At 38.9% G+C, this 16,864-nt stretch overlaps 1 protein-coding gene across 1 annotated transcript in view; it reads left to right on the forward strand.

Annotated features, from left to right (window-relative positions):
• Window positions 1–16,864, forward strand: part of SLC9A7 (solute carrier family 9 member A7) — a 214,750-nt gene that overhangs the window by 121,153 nt on the left and 76,733 nt on the right. Inside the window, exon 5 of the mRNA XM_054566516.1 lies at window positions 2,161–2,273. Coding sequence (XP_054422491.1) covers window positions 2,161–2,273 — 113 coding nt within the window. The remainder of the gene's footprint in view (window positions 1–2,160; window positions 2,274–16,864) is intronic.

The following is a 16,864-nucleotide window of genomic DNA, read 5'->3' on the forward strand; positions in this document are numbered from 1 at the left end:
ATTTTGATGAAGTCCCATATGTTTATTCTTTCCTTTATGTCCCTTGCTCTAGGGGACATATCAGTGAAAATATTGCTGTGTGGAATATCTGAGAGTTTCCTGCCTATGTTCTCTTCTAGGACTTTTATGGTGTCGTGACTTATGTTTAGGTCCTTTATCCATCTTGAGTTTATGTTTGTGTATGGTGTAAGTTGGTGGTCAAATTTCAATTTTTTGCATGTAGCTGTCCAGCTCTCCCAACACCATTTGTTGAAGAGGCTATTTTTATTCCATTTTGTGCTTTTGCCCCTTTGTCAAATATTAACTGACCGTGGAGACATGGGTTTATTTCTGGGCTCTCTATTCCATTCCATTGATATATGTGTCTGTTCTTGTGCCAGTACCAGACTGTTTTGATTACAGTGGCCTTGTAATATAGTTTGATGTCAGGTGTTGTGATCCCTCCTACTTTGTTCTTCTTTCTCAAAATTGCTGTGGCTATTCGGGGTCGTTTATGTTTCCATATAAATTTTTGAAATGTCTATTCTATGTCTGTGAAATATGTCATTGACATTTTAATAGGAATTGCATTGAATCTATAAATCACTTTGGGTAGTTATGGACATTTTGATGATGTTAATTCTTCCAATCCGTGAACATGGTATATGCTTCCATTTGTTTGTGGCTTCCTTAATTTCTTTCTTCAGTGTTGTGTAGTTTTCTGAATACAGGTCTTTTACCTCCTTGGCTAAGTTTATTCCTAGGTATTTATTTTTCTTGTTGCTCTTGCAAGTGGGATTTCCCCCCCTGATTTCTGCTTCTGATATTTCACTGTCAGTGTACAAAATGGCTTTGATTTCTGAATATTGATTTTGTATCCCGCTGTTTTGCCAAATTCACTTATTAGGTCGAGTAGTTTTCTGGTGGAGTCTATGGGGTTTTCTATGTACACTATCATGTCATCTGCAATCAATGACAGTTTTAGTTCCTCCTTTCCAATTGGTGCTTTTTATTTCTTTTTCTTGTCTGATTGCTGTGGCTAGGACTTTCAATAGTATGTTGAGTAAAAGTGGTGAAAGTGGACAACCTTGTCTTCTTCCTGATCTTAGTGAGAAAGCTTTTAATTTTTCCCATTGAGTATGATGTTGGTTGTTGGTTTTTCATATATGGTCTTTAAGATGTTGAGGTTGATATTATTCTGCAAATAATTCTTGAGCTCCTATCTTAATCAGTCTACTTCTTCTAGGCACCCAGGATACAAAGGGTAGCAAGGACCTCATTCTGTCCATCAAGAATGTTACTATCAGAGGATTGAATTTAGGGTGCAAAGAGTCTATTTTGTGGTTATTTTTATTCCCTCAATCCCTGCAGCTACTGCCTGTACACACATGGACACACATGGACACACACATGCACATATACACACACAACCTTAGTAACATGTACTAGGCCTTTTAACACTCCTCACTCTTCCTAATATGTTAGTTGAGGAAATGTGTTCTGTCCAAGTTCAAATATTGAACTTCATGGTCCCTCTTGGACTACATCGTATTGTGCACAGCATAAGGAAGACTGCTACTAGCCTGCCAAATCCATACAAAGAACAAGAGGCCAGATTTGTCAATGGGCACACTAATATTTTAATTGGATGTTTAGAGAATTTTGCCTCTTCCCTTTTTTGAAATGATTCTTGGCAGGAAAGGTTAATTACTTGAGCTTTGTGCCTAACCTGTGTATTTCCTCTCCAGCTTTATCCAGTCCACTCATTTCCATGACTTTAAACACACTATCTCAGAACCCTGTGAGTTTAATAGCAATTTATTACACATTATGGAGGGTTCTTTCTCTTTTTTTCTTCTCTATTACCCAGCTGCTTAAGACACCATTGTTGCTAATTGAGGATCATTCTTTATAGTTATAAGTAAGCAAAACCTTTAAAAATGGAATATTCAGATGTTTCAGCAAGACGACATTAATTGCAAACTATTACTTGGTGCCAAAGTCTGATTGCACATGTTCCTGGTAAGTGTTCAACCACAGCAGCTGCCTGATGTTTTCATGACATTCTCTTGAAGTAGACTATTGTAGTACTACTCTGCTTGCAAATTTGCTAATTTACTTAATTAGGAGAGTTTTCTTTTATTTTTCTCTTCTGACGTAGTTTGTCTTCCCTCCTTACAGAAATCTCATGTATGGTGTGGTGAAGCTCATGAAGATAGTGGGGCAGCTCTCGGATAAATTTTACTACACGGATTGTCTCTTTTTTGGAGCAATTATCTCTGCCACTGACCCAGGTATTTGCATATTTTACATTATCATTATGATATTTCATTATTTAAATCTTAAAAACATCAGAGCAATCATTAATTTTCGTTGCAGTAGGCAGACTGTAGGATTAACATGGAATGGTGGAGGAAGAGACCAGTAAGTGGTCTAATAGATTTAGATGGCTTTTCTAAGAAAGGCATGCATTCATTTCCCTATTATTATTATTATTAACTGTGGCAAAACACATAACAAAATTTACCATTTTAACGATTTTTAAGTGTACAGTTCAGTAGTATTACATGTATTCACATTATTGTTCTACCAACCCCCAGAATTTTTTCATCTTGTAAAACTGAAACTCTATACCCATTGAACAATTCCCAATTTCCTCTTCCTCCAACCCCTGGCAACCACCATTCTGTTTTTTGTCTTGAGTTTTACTACTCTAGATACCTCATATGAGTGGAATCAGGAATATAGTATTTGTTTTTTTGTGACTGGCTTATTTCACCTCGTATAATATACTCAAGTTCCATCCATGTTATAGCATGTGTCAGAATTTCCTTCCTTTTTAAGCCTGACTAATATTCCAATATATATACATACTGCATTTTTATTTATCCTTCCATCTGCCAGTGGACACTTAGGTTGCTTCCACCTGTATTTCCTATTTGTCTTTCATTTGTGAATGTCTAATTTGTTCATAATTTTTACACATAGACTGTCTTCTTTTTCAGTGTTGTGCTTTTACCTTCTTTCAGGAAATGTATCATTATTTGGTTTAAATAATACTTTGTCTTAGTGGAAATGCACACTGGTACCTGTAGTGAGTATAATTTAATTCATAAACTCCTTTTGTGCAATGTTCTTACATGACTGTGCATTGTGATGTGGTTCTTATACATAAATTTTTTACCTTGTATTTTTCGGGTATTAGTTGAACCAATTCTTTAAAGTTAAACCAGTTGTTTTTATATGTCTTTCCTCCCCTGCAGTTCAAAAGCAAGCAAACAAAACAAAACAAAACAAAAAACTGTCTTCTGCAAGTTGGAACCCATAATTTAAAAAGTTTGCATTAAGTAGTTATAAGTATCCCTTCCTCTTCTTTCCTCAAATGTCAACTACTGAGCGTACAACTCAGGGAAAGAATTTACAGAGAAAAAGCTGATCCTGTCTTAATAGTGGAGATGGAAAGGTCTATGAGGTCCTCTAACATTCTGGACAGCAATGATCTTAAAGATACTAAGATTCCCTCCCACTTTCCATGCCTCTTGGGGATCCTCTAGATCAGAGCTATCCCATAGATCTTTGTGTGATGGTAGAAATGTTCTGTAACCTTCCCAGTCCATTATGGTAGCCAATAGTCACACATGGCTTTTTGAAATGTGGGATAGTGCAACTGAAGAAGGGAATTTTAAATTTTATTTTATGTTAAGTAATTTAAATTTAAATGGCCACATGTGGATTGCACCGCTCCAGACAATTACGTGGTTCTAAAAAAATCTCAGTGGCCCAAAAACCATTGACCTTCTTACCCCCATATTTTATTCCAAACACTCTAAGTAAGTTGATATTGAAGATTTGATTGGTTGGAGCATGCTGGTTTGTGAAAAGAATGTGGGATGTGGAGTTAGTTGTAGGCAGAGGTTTTCATTCTAGCCCTGCTAGTCACTGAGCTGGTATCAGTTTCCTCATTTGTGAAGTAGGAATAATGGTACCTATTCCCTAGTGCTATTGTGAAGATTAAATTAAATAACACATGTCAAGAATTGAGCATAACATCTGACACAGGCACAGATTTCTCTGTCTTCCTAGTGTTCTTTTTTATTTTTAAATATATAACCAGCAACATTGAAAGAAAAAAGAAACCAACAGAATCAAGAGGGAAGGAGGGAGGCGGGGCAGGGAAAGGAAAGGGAAGGGTCAAGTCAAGGAACATGTATAAAGGACCCATGGACAAAGCCAAAGTGGAGCAGGATTGAGGGAGGGAGGTGGGGGAGGGGGAAGGGGAAAGTGGTGGGGGGGAGGTGGAGACAAATGTATTTGAACAATAAAAATATAAAATTAAAAATAAATAAATAAATACCAGGACATCACTTAACCCCAGCATGTTTCGAAAGAATACTCTAAAAGTGGCTTTATTATTTCAATACTGCAATGACTCTGACTATCTCCAAATGTGTGTCTATTGAGAAATTGATTCTTCATAAGTCTAGGAAAGGTGTTTTGTTTTTATGAAAATAAATTATTAACTATACTCATCTATAATTGTATTACTAACATCTTTTTTTTATTCTTCAACTACATTTGTCTCCATTTTCTGCCACCATGTTCCCCTGCTCCACGCCCCCCCTCCCTACCTCAATTCTTCCCCACTTTGGCGTTGTCCATCGGTCCTTCATACATGTTCCTTGACTTGACCCTTCCCTTTCTTTTCCCCGTTACCTCCCTCCCTCCTTCGCTCTCATTATTGTCGGTTTCTTTTCTCTTTCAAACTTGCTGGTTATATTTTCCTTGATTGTTTGTATTGTTGATTAGGTTCCACTTATAGGTGAGATCATATGGTATTTGTCTTTCACCCCCTGGCTTATTTCCCTTAGCTTAATGTTTTCCAGTTCAGTCGATGCTGTTGCAAAGGGTAGTAGCTCTTTCTTTCTTCTGCTGTACAGTATTCCATTGTGTAAATGTATCATAGTTTTTTGATCCACTCATTTACCGATGGGCACTTAGGTTGTTTCCAGCACTTGGCTTTTGTAAATTGTGTTGCTATGAACATTGGGGTGCACAGGCTCTTTTAAATTGGTGTTTTGGGATTCCTAGGGTATAATCCCAGCAGTGGAATTGCTGTGTCAAAAAGCAGTTCCATTTTTAGCTTTATGAGAAAATTCCACGCTGTTTTCCACAGTGGCTGCAGCAGTCTGCATTCCCACCAACAGTGGACTAGGGTTCCCTTTTCTCCACAGCCTCGCCAGCACTTGTTGTTTGTGGATCTGTTTATGATGGCCATTCTGACCCATGTGAGTAGTATGTCATTGTGGTTTTCATTTGCATTACTCTGATGGCTAGTGATGCTGAGCATCCTCTCGTATGTCTGTGGGCCCTGTGTATGTCCTCCTTGGACAAGTGTCTGTTCAGGTCCTGTGCCCATTTTTTAATTGGATTTTTTGTCTCCCTAGAGTGTAGTCGTGTGAGTTCTTTATATATTTTGGAGATCAGACCCCTGTCTGATGTGTCATTGGCAAATATATTTTCCCATACAGTTGGTTCCCTTTTCATTTAGCTGATGTTTCCTTTAGCTGTGTGGAAGCTTCTTATTTTGATGAAGTCCCATATGTTTATTCTTTCCTTTATGTCCCTTGCTCTAGGGGACATATCAGTGAAAATATTGCTGTGTGGAATATCTGAGAGTTTCCTGCCTATGTTCTCTTCTAGGACTTTTATGGTGTCGTGACTTATGTTTAGGTCCTTTATCCATCTTGAGTTTATGTTTGTGTATGGTGTAAGTTGGTGGTCAAATTTCAATTTTTTGCATGTAGCTGTCCAGCTCTCCCAACACCATTTGTTGAAGAGGCTATTTTTATTCCATTTTGTGCTTTTGCCCCGTTGTCAAATATTAACTGACCGTGGAGACATGGGTTTATTTCTGGGCTCTCTATTCCATTCCATTGATATATGTGTCTGTTCTTGTGCCAGTACCAGACTGTTTTGATTACAGTGGCCTTGTAATATAGTTTGATGTCAGGTGTTGTGATCCCTCCTACTTTGTTCTTCTTTCTCAAAATTGCTGTGGCTATTCGGGGTCGTTTATGTTTCCATATAAATTTTTGAAATGTCTATTCTATGTCTGTGAAATATGTCATTGACATTTTAATAGGAATTGCATTGAATCTATAAATCACTTTGGGTAGTATGGACATTTTGATGATGTTAATTCTTCCAATCCGTGAACATGGTATATGCTTCCATTTGTTTGTGGCTTCCTTAATTTCTTTCTTCAGTGTTGTGTAGTTTTCTGAATACAGGTCTTTTACCTCCTTGGCTAAGTTTATTCCTAGGTATTTATTTTTCTTGTTGCTCTTGCAAGTGGGATTTCCCCCCCCTGATTTCTGCTTCTGATATTTCACTGTCAGTGTACAAAATGGCTTTGATTTCTGAATATTGATTTTGTATCCCGCTGTTTTGCCAAATTCACTTATTAGGTCGAGTAGTTTTCTGGTGGAGTCTATGGGGTTTTCTATGTACACTATCATGTCATCTGCAATCAATGACAGTTTTAGTTCCTCCTTTCCAATTGGTGCTTTTTATTTCTTTTTCTTGTCTGATTGCTGTGGCTAGGACTTTCAATAGTATGTTGAGTAGAAGTGGTGAAAGTGACCGGTCAGAATGGCCATCATAAACAGATCCACAAACAATAGGTGCTGGCAAGGCTGTGGAGAAAAGGGAACCCTAGTACACTGTTGGTAGGAATGCATACTGGTGCAGCCACTGTGGAAAGCAGTGTGGAATTTCCTCAAAAAGTGAAAATGGAACTGCCTTTTCATCCAGTGATTCTCCTGCTGGGACTATACCCTAAGAATACCAAAACGCCAATACAAAAGAACCTATGCACCCCAGTGTTCATGGCAGCACAATTTACAATAGCCAAGTGTTGGAAGCAACCTAAATGCCCATCAGTAGAGGATTGGATGAAAAAGTAATGGTACATATTCACAATGGAATACTATGCAGCAGAAAGAAAAACAGAACTACTAAACTTCGCGACAGCATGGATGGAACTGGAGAGCATTATGCTAAGCGAAATAAGCCAGGGGACGAAAGAGAAATACCATATGATCTCACCTATAAGTGGAACCTAACCAACAATACAGGGATGCAAGGAAAATAAGACCAGCAACACTGAAAGGAAAAGAAATCAACAGAGGCAAGAGGGAAGGGGGGCGGGGACAAGAAGGGAAGGGGAAAGTCAAGGAACATATAGCAAGGACTCATGGACAAAACTAAAGGGGAAGAGCTGAGGGAGGGAAGGAGGGAGGGGGCAAGGGAAAGTGGTGGGGGGTAGGCAGAGACAAATGTATTTGAAAAAATAAATTAAAATAAAATTTTAAAAATAAATAAATAAAAGCAAAAAAAAAAAAAAAAGAAGTGGTGAAAGTGGACAACCTTGTCTTGTTCCTGATCTTAGTGGGAAAGCTTTTAATTTTTCCCATTGAGTATGATGTTGGCTGTATGTTTTTCATATATGGTTTTTAAGATGTTGAGGTATGCCGTCTTTACTCCCACTTTGGTGAGTATTTTTATAAATGGATGCTGTAACTTATCAAACACTTTTCCGCATATATTGATGTGATCATGTGATTTTTGTCCTTCCTTTTGTTTTTGTGATGTATTACATTTATTGATTTGATGGTTTCTTCCCTTGAGTATCATAAAGTGTCCTTCTGTGTTTCCTTTTATGGCCTTTGTTTTGAAATCTATTATTTTCTGATATAAGTATTGCTACGCCGGGGTTTTTTTCTTGTCCCGTTTCTTGGAATATTTTTTCCCATCCCTTTGCTTTCAGTCTGTGTAGGTCCTTTTTTCTGAGGTGGCTCTCTTGTAGGCAGCATATGTGCAAGTCATGCTTTCTTATCCCTTCAGCTACCCTATGTCTTTTGATTGCAGCATTTTATCCATTTAAAGTTATTATCGATAGGTACTTACTCATTTTCTCCCTTTGTGCCTATGTTTCTCTCTTTCTCACTCTTTTTTTTTCTTCATCTTCTTAAAGGAGTTCCTTTAGCATATCTTGCAGTGCTGGTTTGGTGGAGGTGTATTCTTTTAGCCTTCTTTTTTTCTGGGAAACTCCTTATTTTTCCTTCCATTTTAATTGAGAACCTTGCTGGGTAGAGCAGTCTTGGTTGCAGGCCTTTGCTTTTCATGACTTGGAATATTTCTTGCCATTCCCTTTTGGCTTGTAGTGTTTATATTGATGAGTCAGCTGCTAGCTGTATCAGAGATCCCTCGTATGTTACTACCTTTTTCTCACTTGCTATCTTTAAGATCCTCTCTTTGTCCTTCATATTTGCCATTTTAATGATGATGTATCTTGGAGTGGGCCCTCTTGGGTTCCTCTTGAATGGGACTCTCTGTGCTTCCTGGACTTGCATGACTTTTTCTCTCCTCAATTAGGGAAGTTTTCCATCATTACTTTTCCAAAAGGTTCTCTATTCCTTCCTCCTCCTCTTCTCCTTCTGGTATCTTTATTATATGGATAGTATTACGTTTCAGGTTGTCCTGCATTTCCCTCAACTGCTCTTCATTCTTTCTTGAGTCTTTTTTTCATTTTCTTGCTCTTTCTGGGAGATTTTTTCTACCTTGTCCTCCAGCTTGCTGATTTGATCCTCTGCTTCATCGAGCCTGCTTTTGATTCCTTCTACTGTGTTCTTCAATTCAGGGATTGTGTTCTTCATTTCCTTTTGGCTCTTGTTGATATTTTCTATGTCCTTTTTGATGCTGATATAGTTTACAGTAAGTTCCTTGTAGTTTCCCTCTGGTTTTTGGTAGTTGTCTCTGAGCTCTCTGAGCTCATTGATCTTCCTTAGAATCATTGTTTTGAACTCAGTATCTGATAGTTTACTTGCCTTTATTTCATTTAATTCTCTTTGTGGGGATTCCTCCTTTCCCTTTGATTGGGGGGCGTTTCTTTGTCTTCCCATTATTTGTGAGACTCTTCTTTTTTTTTTCTTCTGCTTTTTAAATTGATCTGTATTGACTTACTGACTTTGTGGTGTGAACCTCTATGGTAGGGGACCTGTGAGATTCAGTGGTGCAGTCTCCTTGATCTCCTGGACTTGCTGGTGTTTGGATGCCTTTTATGACTTTTATGTTGGCACTCTGGAAGTAATTGGGTTTTGATTGTTGTTTGGTCATTCTTTTGTGGGTCCTATCCTCCAGCTGGTTGACTGAGGGTAACTATGCCCACCACGTCTTGTGTGTTTTTGTGCAGGTGCAGTCACATTGTACTAAAGCTGATTCTTCTGTCTGTCCGAGGTTATAAGGCTTGTCTGTCACTACTGTTCAGTCGTTTGTTCCAGGTGATTTTTCCACAACTTTGTTGTAATTCCAAATTGGTCCCGGGATGAGGTCAGTGTGACTTCCATTCACTTCTCCACCATCTTGCCTCTGCTTAACTAACTTCTTATTAGTACCACCAAGAAGCAAAGGGAGGTTAGTGTAACAAAGATTACTGATATTATATATTTTCTGGGCTATTAGTATTGCTTCATTTAATTGGATAAAAAGGCTTATTTTTTTTCCAGATTATCTTTGTTATTGTTTGCTTCAGTTTTACTGTGTCCATCCTGTGGTGGAAAATAATAGAAGGCATTTTCATGATACATCATTTTTTTTTGGCCTGTGAAGACTGGCATTGTATGGGTTTGATATAAATTGAAAGTTCTAGAAAATTAAGAGTTTAATATTAATAAACATCAGGATGTTAACTTTAACTGCTTTTTTAATGGAGCTTTGTGAAGTGTAGAACTTTTTAAAAATTAAAAGTGTTTTATCAGCTCTCAAAAAATCTGTTGTTTGAAACTTGGGCCATCAAAGAAATAAAAACTTAAGTATAGAGTTAGAGGGGACCATAAGACAAAATTGATTTCTTGTGCCTGGTACATCAAACAAAAATGCTGGTATTAGGATACATAGTGATATTGACTGATATGAAAGACTAAAAGTCTTTGTCCATGATTACACTATACTTGGCTTGAGACACTGTTATGGTGTCCTATAGAAGAGGACACCATATGTGTGGAATGATAGAGGCAGCTCTGTGACCAGCAGCCTGCTCCACTCTGTTGGATATGTGTCATGGTTGCCATGTACTGTCTTTGTGGACTTCTACTTTAGGTTCCACAATTCAGGACATAAAATGAAATTTCCAACCTGTAGTGCATTCCTCGGAAGCTACCAGAGAAAATGAGTGCTATTCCTTCCTGTGCACCATTATGAAGTGACTCCTCTCTTTTTAATTCTGTCACTTTTATACCCCTCAGGATAATCCAGCCTACTTACAGGTTTCAAAATCTGCGATCAGTGTTGTCAAAAAGTAATTCCCTAGTGGCATGATTCTAGCTGGTTAGTATTTCGCTTATACTTTGAGACTCAGTTCAGATCTGCCACCTACCTACTTCTTCTTCCTTCAGTCCTTCAGTTACTTGTTCCCATGGTCCTTGAGTCATCTATTTTGTGCACAGCAATACTTGCTGCTTTGTACTGAGTGTTTGAAAGTGCTATTTAATACATAGGTGAATGTTCAGGAAAAGTTAGTTGAATTAAGAAATTAAGGCTCTTCATCTTTCCTTCTTCCCCTATCTACTATTCTTTTTTTTTTCTCACTGCTTTTTAGATACCTGTACCAGCAGTCTTCAGTCAGTTCACTGTAATTCCTCTGTTCATAATACAGTTGGAAACAGCTGTTGTGACCCTGTTCTTTCTGATTGCAAAGGTTCTTCTGCAGGTGGGACAGCCTGTTTTCTCCCCAGTTTTAGAAGCTACTTACCCTGTCTGCCACCCCCCATTATCTTCCTGGTGTTGGCACCCATATTTCTCATTGTGGCTGGGTACAGCCTTGCTCAGGAGGGGAATGAAAGTATTCCTGCCTTGTTTTATAAGGTGATGGGCAGGAAGTATGAGAAATTGAAATTCAGAGCAGTCAAATTCAGACCACTGCTGTATAAATGCTAATTGTTATTATTATTAATTAGGTAAGCTAGCCTTCATTGTCATGGATAAATGAATTGACTATACATTTATTTTTACTACTTATAACTGTAGAATTTTAGGAAAATAGTATTTAAAGTCAGAAGAGCTTTTGAAAATGAAGTAACTCAAACCGTTGCTTTACTGAAATCTTTAGACTTTGCTGTGTGCTACGTTCTCATAGCTAGTTGGTGGCTGTGTTGGATGCTTCTGTGTGCCCCTCCAGATTTACTCACCACCCTTCTTCACTCTCCTTTCCTTTCCAAGAGGCTGATTTGTATGGACGATTTCAGATGTTACTTTGCTTTCTGGTTTCCCATAGAATTTATTTGAGTGGAAGCAAAAGAAAGAGGGTAGAGACACAGGGCCCCTGAGGGCTAGCTGTGTCCCTTAATCAAAGGTCATAGCTCCTATCAAGTGACTCTCAATATAGTTCCTGGTTCTGACTATCACTCCTTCCCTAAACTTAGTCCGTTTGGGCCTAAGGATGGTATAAATCTCCCTGTTTCAGCCTCAAGTACTACCGTCTCCCTTGTGGCTTTCCTGTATCCTTACCACACTTCTATAAATAATCCATTATTAAACACTCCTCAAATTGCTCAGTTTGAGGATGCCATATGTTTCCTGCCAGGACCCTGACTGATAAAGTCCTGAGACCCAGATCTCCTGGGCTACCAGCTTTGTGCTCTGTTTGTGGAGATCAGCCTCCATCAGTCTTGAGTCCCTGAGTGACTGATGTGAACAGAGGCCTCTGGTGCCAACCCTCAGTGGACATGTTGTATGAGTAACAGATAAAACTATTCTTGGGTTTAACCGCTGAGATTTTGGGAATTTTGATACTGCAGTAGAAAGCAGCCCATCATACAGAACCTGGTTTCTTTTCTCTAAGTTGGGGGAAATGATAGTGCTATTCACAGGCTTTTATGAGTACTGGATGAGATTGTAAAATGTTTAGCATAGTTGTTATTATCATTGTTAATTTTTTCAACATTGGGTTAAAGATAAGACAATTCTTATGTCATATACAGTTGACTCTTGAACAAGGGTTTGAACTGCATGGGTCCACTTATATGTGTTTTTTTTTTTAAATAAATGCTTGTACTTTTTTACTGTTTTCCATCCACAGTTGGGAGTTTGTGGATGTGGAGGGCCAAATGTATGCATTGATTTACCTCACTTCATATAGGGGGCTTGAGCATCTGAGGATTTTGGTATCTGCAGGGGGTCTTGCAACCAATGCCCTGTGGGTACTGAGGGACAACTAAGTTTAGGGGAAGACAAAAATTATATGTGGATTTTCAACCATGCAAGGCAGTCAGCAGCCCTAACTTTCATGTTGTTTAAGGGTCAACCGTAGTAATAAACTAGTAAAGGTTTTGTATTAATTGTGGTTCTTCAGGGAAACAGAACCAATAAGAGGTGTGTGTGTGTGTAGAGAGAGAGAGGGGAGGGAAGAAGATAGAGATAGAGATAGAGAGATAGATGATGATGATAGATAGATACATAGATACATAGATAGATAGATAGTAAGGAATTCACTCATGCGGTTTTGGAAGCTGAGAAATCCCAAGATTGGCAGTCCAAAATCCTATGAACCAGGAAAACCAATGGTGTAGTTTCGGTCCAAGTCCAAAGGTAGGAGGAGACTGATATTCAAGCTCAAAGACAACGAGGCAGAAAGATTAAGTTCTTTACTCTGTCTTTGTTCTAGTCAAGCCTTTAACAGTTTGGGTGAGTTCCACCCGCATTGGGGAGGACCATCTGCTTTATTCTACTGATTCAAATGTCAATCTCATCCATAATCTCATAGACACATCTGGAATAATGTTTAATCTAATATTTGGGCACCCCATGGCCCAGCCAAGTCGACACATAAAATTAACCATTACAGGTTGTATGTAAGGAGCCACAGATATTGTTCATATAATAAATGATCCAGAAAATAAGAACTTTTTAGTATAATCCTTAAGGGTTTTTCCTCTTGTGGAACCTGATAAACTGTATTTAAGAGTGAATAAAAGAGATTGACTGTATGTGTTTTGTGTTCTGAAGGTGACATGTCCTTTAGTAACTAAAGCTGCTGACAGTGCCCCCTGTTGATGTCTGGTTAGCATCTGAATGCTTTAGAGTAGTGATTTTACAGTCAAGATTTTTAATTATCTGGAGCAGCCTCATGATATAGTGGGCATTTTTCAAATCTAATTTATTCTTTGCTTACTACCAATACATAAAATAAATGTTTTGAAGAGGAATGCATGATGGGGGTAGTGTAGTTTTGGAATCTCCCTTAATCCCTAACAAAAATAGAGAAAGCAAGACAGCAAAAGAAACAACATAGAGATACAACTAGCTAGCAGAGTATCCTCATGGATCCCCAGTTATCAGCTGGTGGGGTAAAACCACGAGCAGCACTGAGACTTAGTATTAGAAACAGCAACTGTGCTAAGGAGCTGGTGGGGGAAAGATCATTTTGACTGTCAGGAAACCCAGAAATTTCCCACAAGTATTCACACTCAAAATGAGGGGTCCCCATTGGGAGTAGACTTCAAAGGCATGTTGGATAACAACAAGATAAAACTGGGAGGGGTGTTACAGGCTTCAATGGGTGAGTGAGGGCCAGGAGACAAGAGGAGGTGTGAGACTTCTGGAGTGACCCAGGCACACAGGACTTTCAGAAAATCCAGGGAGGATCTATCTGGAATCCACTCCCCATACATGAACTTCTAGGACCACAGACTTTAGTTGATGGGGCAGTAAAGGAGAAAGAAAGCTCAGATACTGTGGAGGAGGAGACCAGAGGAAATAGAGCTCAGAGTGCTGGGGAGGTGTCTGCACCCAGAGGCCATGTTTTTAATACTTCAATGTAAAACCAGAAGAGGGAGCCCCAGAGACATGAAACTAGGAAGTCTATTCTAGGCCTTCTACCCCTGACTTAGTGAGGAGCAGAAATGGATTGAGGTTGAACTTCATGTAAACGTATTATAAGAAAAATGAAGTCAATCCTTCTGAATAATAAAGTTACAGATGATGAAGTTGTACCTGAAAAATAGGGTCCCAAAGGCAGACGAAACTTAATTGCAACAGAACCTAAAGGAAATTTTTAAAAATGATAGAAATTATGAAAGAACTATATATATATATCAGTATTGGAAAATTGATAAGTTAGAGGACTAAACAATACAGTTTATGAAAAGGGAGCTGACAGAAATGAATCGAAAGGGGGCCCGTGAAGTAAAGGATGTAAAAAAGCATTTAAAAATAAGTGTTAATATGTGCAAAACCAAATGATAGTGGCAGGGAATATACATTGAGTGGTCAAACTACAAGGAAATGCAAGGAATCAATTATTATAAAGTTAAATTAGTGGTTACTTTTGAGTGAAGGAAGGGGTTTGATATTGGGAACATATTGGGGGAGTTCTGTGGAGGCTGGCCTATTTCAATTTCTTGAACTGGATGATGATTACAAGAGTGGTTGTCTTATAACTCACTACGGTAAATATTTGGTTTATTTTTCTAATTATATCAGTTTGTAATGCATTTGGCTGCAAATAACAGAAAAACCTGGCAATACTAGCTAAAACAAATAGCTGCTTATCCTGGCTAGCAGTCCTGAGCTGGTGCCACAGCTACTGCTACAATCAGGAATCCAGATGCCCAGTGTACAGTGCTGCTGGTATCTTGTGGGGAGAGGTAAGGAATGCTGCTAAATATCCTACCATGCACAGGATAGTCCTCCACAACTAAGAATTTCCTGGTCCCAAATTGCAATGGAGCCAAAGTTGAGAAACTCCAAAAATGTTTCAGGGGGACCATAAGGTCAAAACTGATTTAATAATGATAGTAATACATTATTTGTCATTCCTACTTTCATTCTTTTTTTTCCATCCTGTGCATTTTTGGGAGTGTTTTTTTAAAGTATATTTTATTGATTATGCTATTACATTTGTCCCATTTTTTCTTCCCTTTATCCCCCTCTGCCCTGTATACCCCTACCAGCCAGCATTCCCCCACTTAGTTCATGTCCGTGGCTTGTACATATAAGTTCTTTAGCTTCTCCATTTCCTATACTATTCTTAACCTCCCCCTGTCTATTTTGTGCCTACCAGTTATGCTTCTTTATTCCCTGCACGTTTTTCCCCATCCTCCCCCCTCCCATCTGATAACCCTCCATGTGATCTCCATTTCTGTGATTCTGTTCCTGTTCTAGATGTTTGCTTAGTTTTTGTTTTTTTAGGTTCAGTTGTTAATAGTTGGCAGTTTGTTGTCATTTTACTGTTCATCATTTTGATCTTCTTTTTCTTAGATAAATCCCTTTAACACTTCATATAATAAGGGTTTGGTGATGATGAACTCCTTTAACTTGACCTTATCTGGGAAGCACTTTATCTGCCCTTCCATTTCAAATGATAGCTTTGCTGGATAGTGTAATCTTGGATTTAAGTCCTTGCCTTTCATGACTTTGAATACTTCTTTCCAGCCCCTTCTTGCCTGCAAGGTTTCTTTTGAGAAATCAGCTGATGGTCTTACAGGAACTCCTTTGTAGTTAACTGTCTCATTTTCTCTTGCTACTTTTAAGATTCTCTCATTTTTAATCTTGGGGAATGTTATTATGATGTGTCTTGGTGTGTTTCTTCTTGGATCCAATTTCTTTGCAACTCTCTGAGTTTCCTGGACTTCCTGGAAGTCTATTTTCTTTGCCAGATTGGGGAGTTCTCCTTCATTATTTGTTTAAATAAATTTTCAATTTCCTGCTCTTCCTCTTCTTCCAGCACCCCTATGATTCCAATGTTGGAACATTTAAAGTTGTCCCAGAGGTTTCTCAGCCTTTCCTTATTTTTTTGAATTCTTGTTTCTTCATTCTGTTCCGGTTGGATGTTTATTTCTTCCTTTTGTTCCAAATAGTTGATTTGAATCCCAGTTTTCTTCCCTTCACTGTTGGTTTCCTGTATATTTTCCTTTCTTTCACATTGTATAGCCTTCATTTTTTCCTTCATTTTGTGACCAAACTCAATCAGTTCTGTGTGCATTCTGATTACCAGTGTTTTGCACTCTGCATCTGATAGGTTAGCTATCTCCTCTTTGCTTAGTTCTTTCTCTGGAGTTTTGATCTGTTCTTTCATTTGGGACATATTTCTTTGTCTTTGCACACCTGTTACATTGTAAGGGGCAGCACCTTAGGTATTATCCAGGGTGGGGCAACCCTCTTGGCTGTGTTGTGGTGCTAGTATGTTGGGGAGAGTTCAGAGTGGGAACTATGCAGCTCGCTCAGCTCTTGCCCCACTTTCCATCATGTCCCTCACTTCCCACAGGCGGATTGTACCCTTTCAGGTGCTGATTCCCAGGTGCATGTGTTTGTGTACGTTCTAGGACCCTGTGGGTCTCTCCAAAGGACTCTCCTGTGAGACTGGGGGCTTCTCCCACCACCACAACCCCCACAGGTTTTTACAGACAGAGGATTTGAGTCTTTAGTTTCCCATGCTGAAAACCTGGGTTTTGCGGTCTGTTTCTCTCCCCAGTTGTTCCTCCCCGCTTATCGGCCCAAGGTCAGCCAGTCCCCGCCTTGCCCACTCAGTCCGCTGCCTTGCCTTGCATCCTCTCTGCCTAAGGTGCCCGTCTCTGCTCCTTCTACCAGCCTGGATGAGTGTTTCTTAAACTTCTTGGTTGTTGGACTTCCTTTCAGTTTGATTTTCTGACAGTTCTAGTTGTTTTCTTTTTAATTGGTTGTTATCCTTCTTTTGGTTGTGCGAGGAAGTGGAGAATTTCTACCTAGGCCTCCATCTTGGCCAGACCTTACTTACTTTCATTCTTTAACAAGTATACAGTGGGGTGGGGTTTTCCGGTGCCTGCATAATGTGTGATGTTGACTATCTGTT

The sequence above is a fragment of the Pteronotus mesoamericanus genome, unplaced genomic scaffold (assembly GCF_021234165.1).
Source record: "Pteronotus mesoamericanus isolate MK-2021 breed Mesoamerican mustached bat unplaced genomic scaffold, CSHL_Meso_final contig_173, whole genome shotgun sequence".
In the NCBI taxonomy this organism is placed as follows: Eukaryota; Metazoa; Chordata; class Mammalia; order Chiroptera; family Mormoopidae; genus Pteronotus; species Pteronotus mesoamericanus.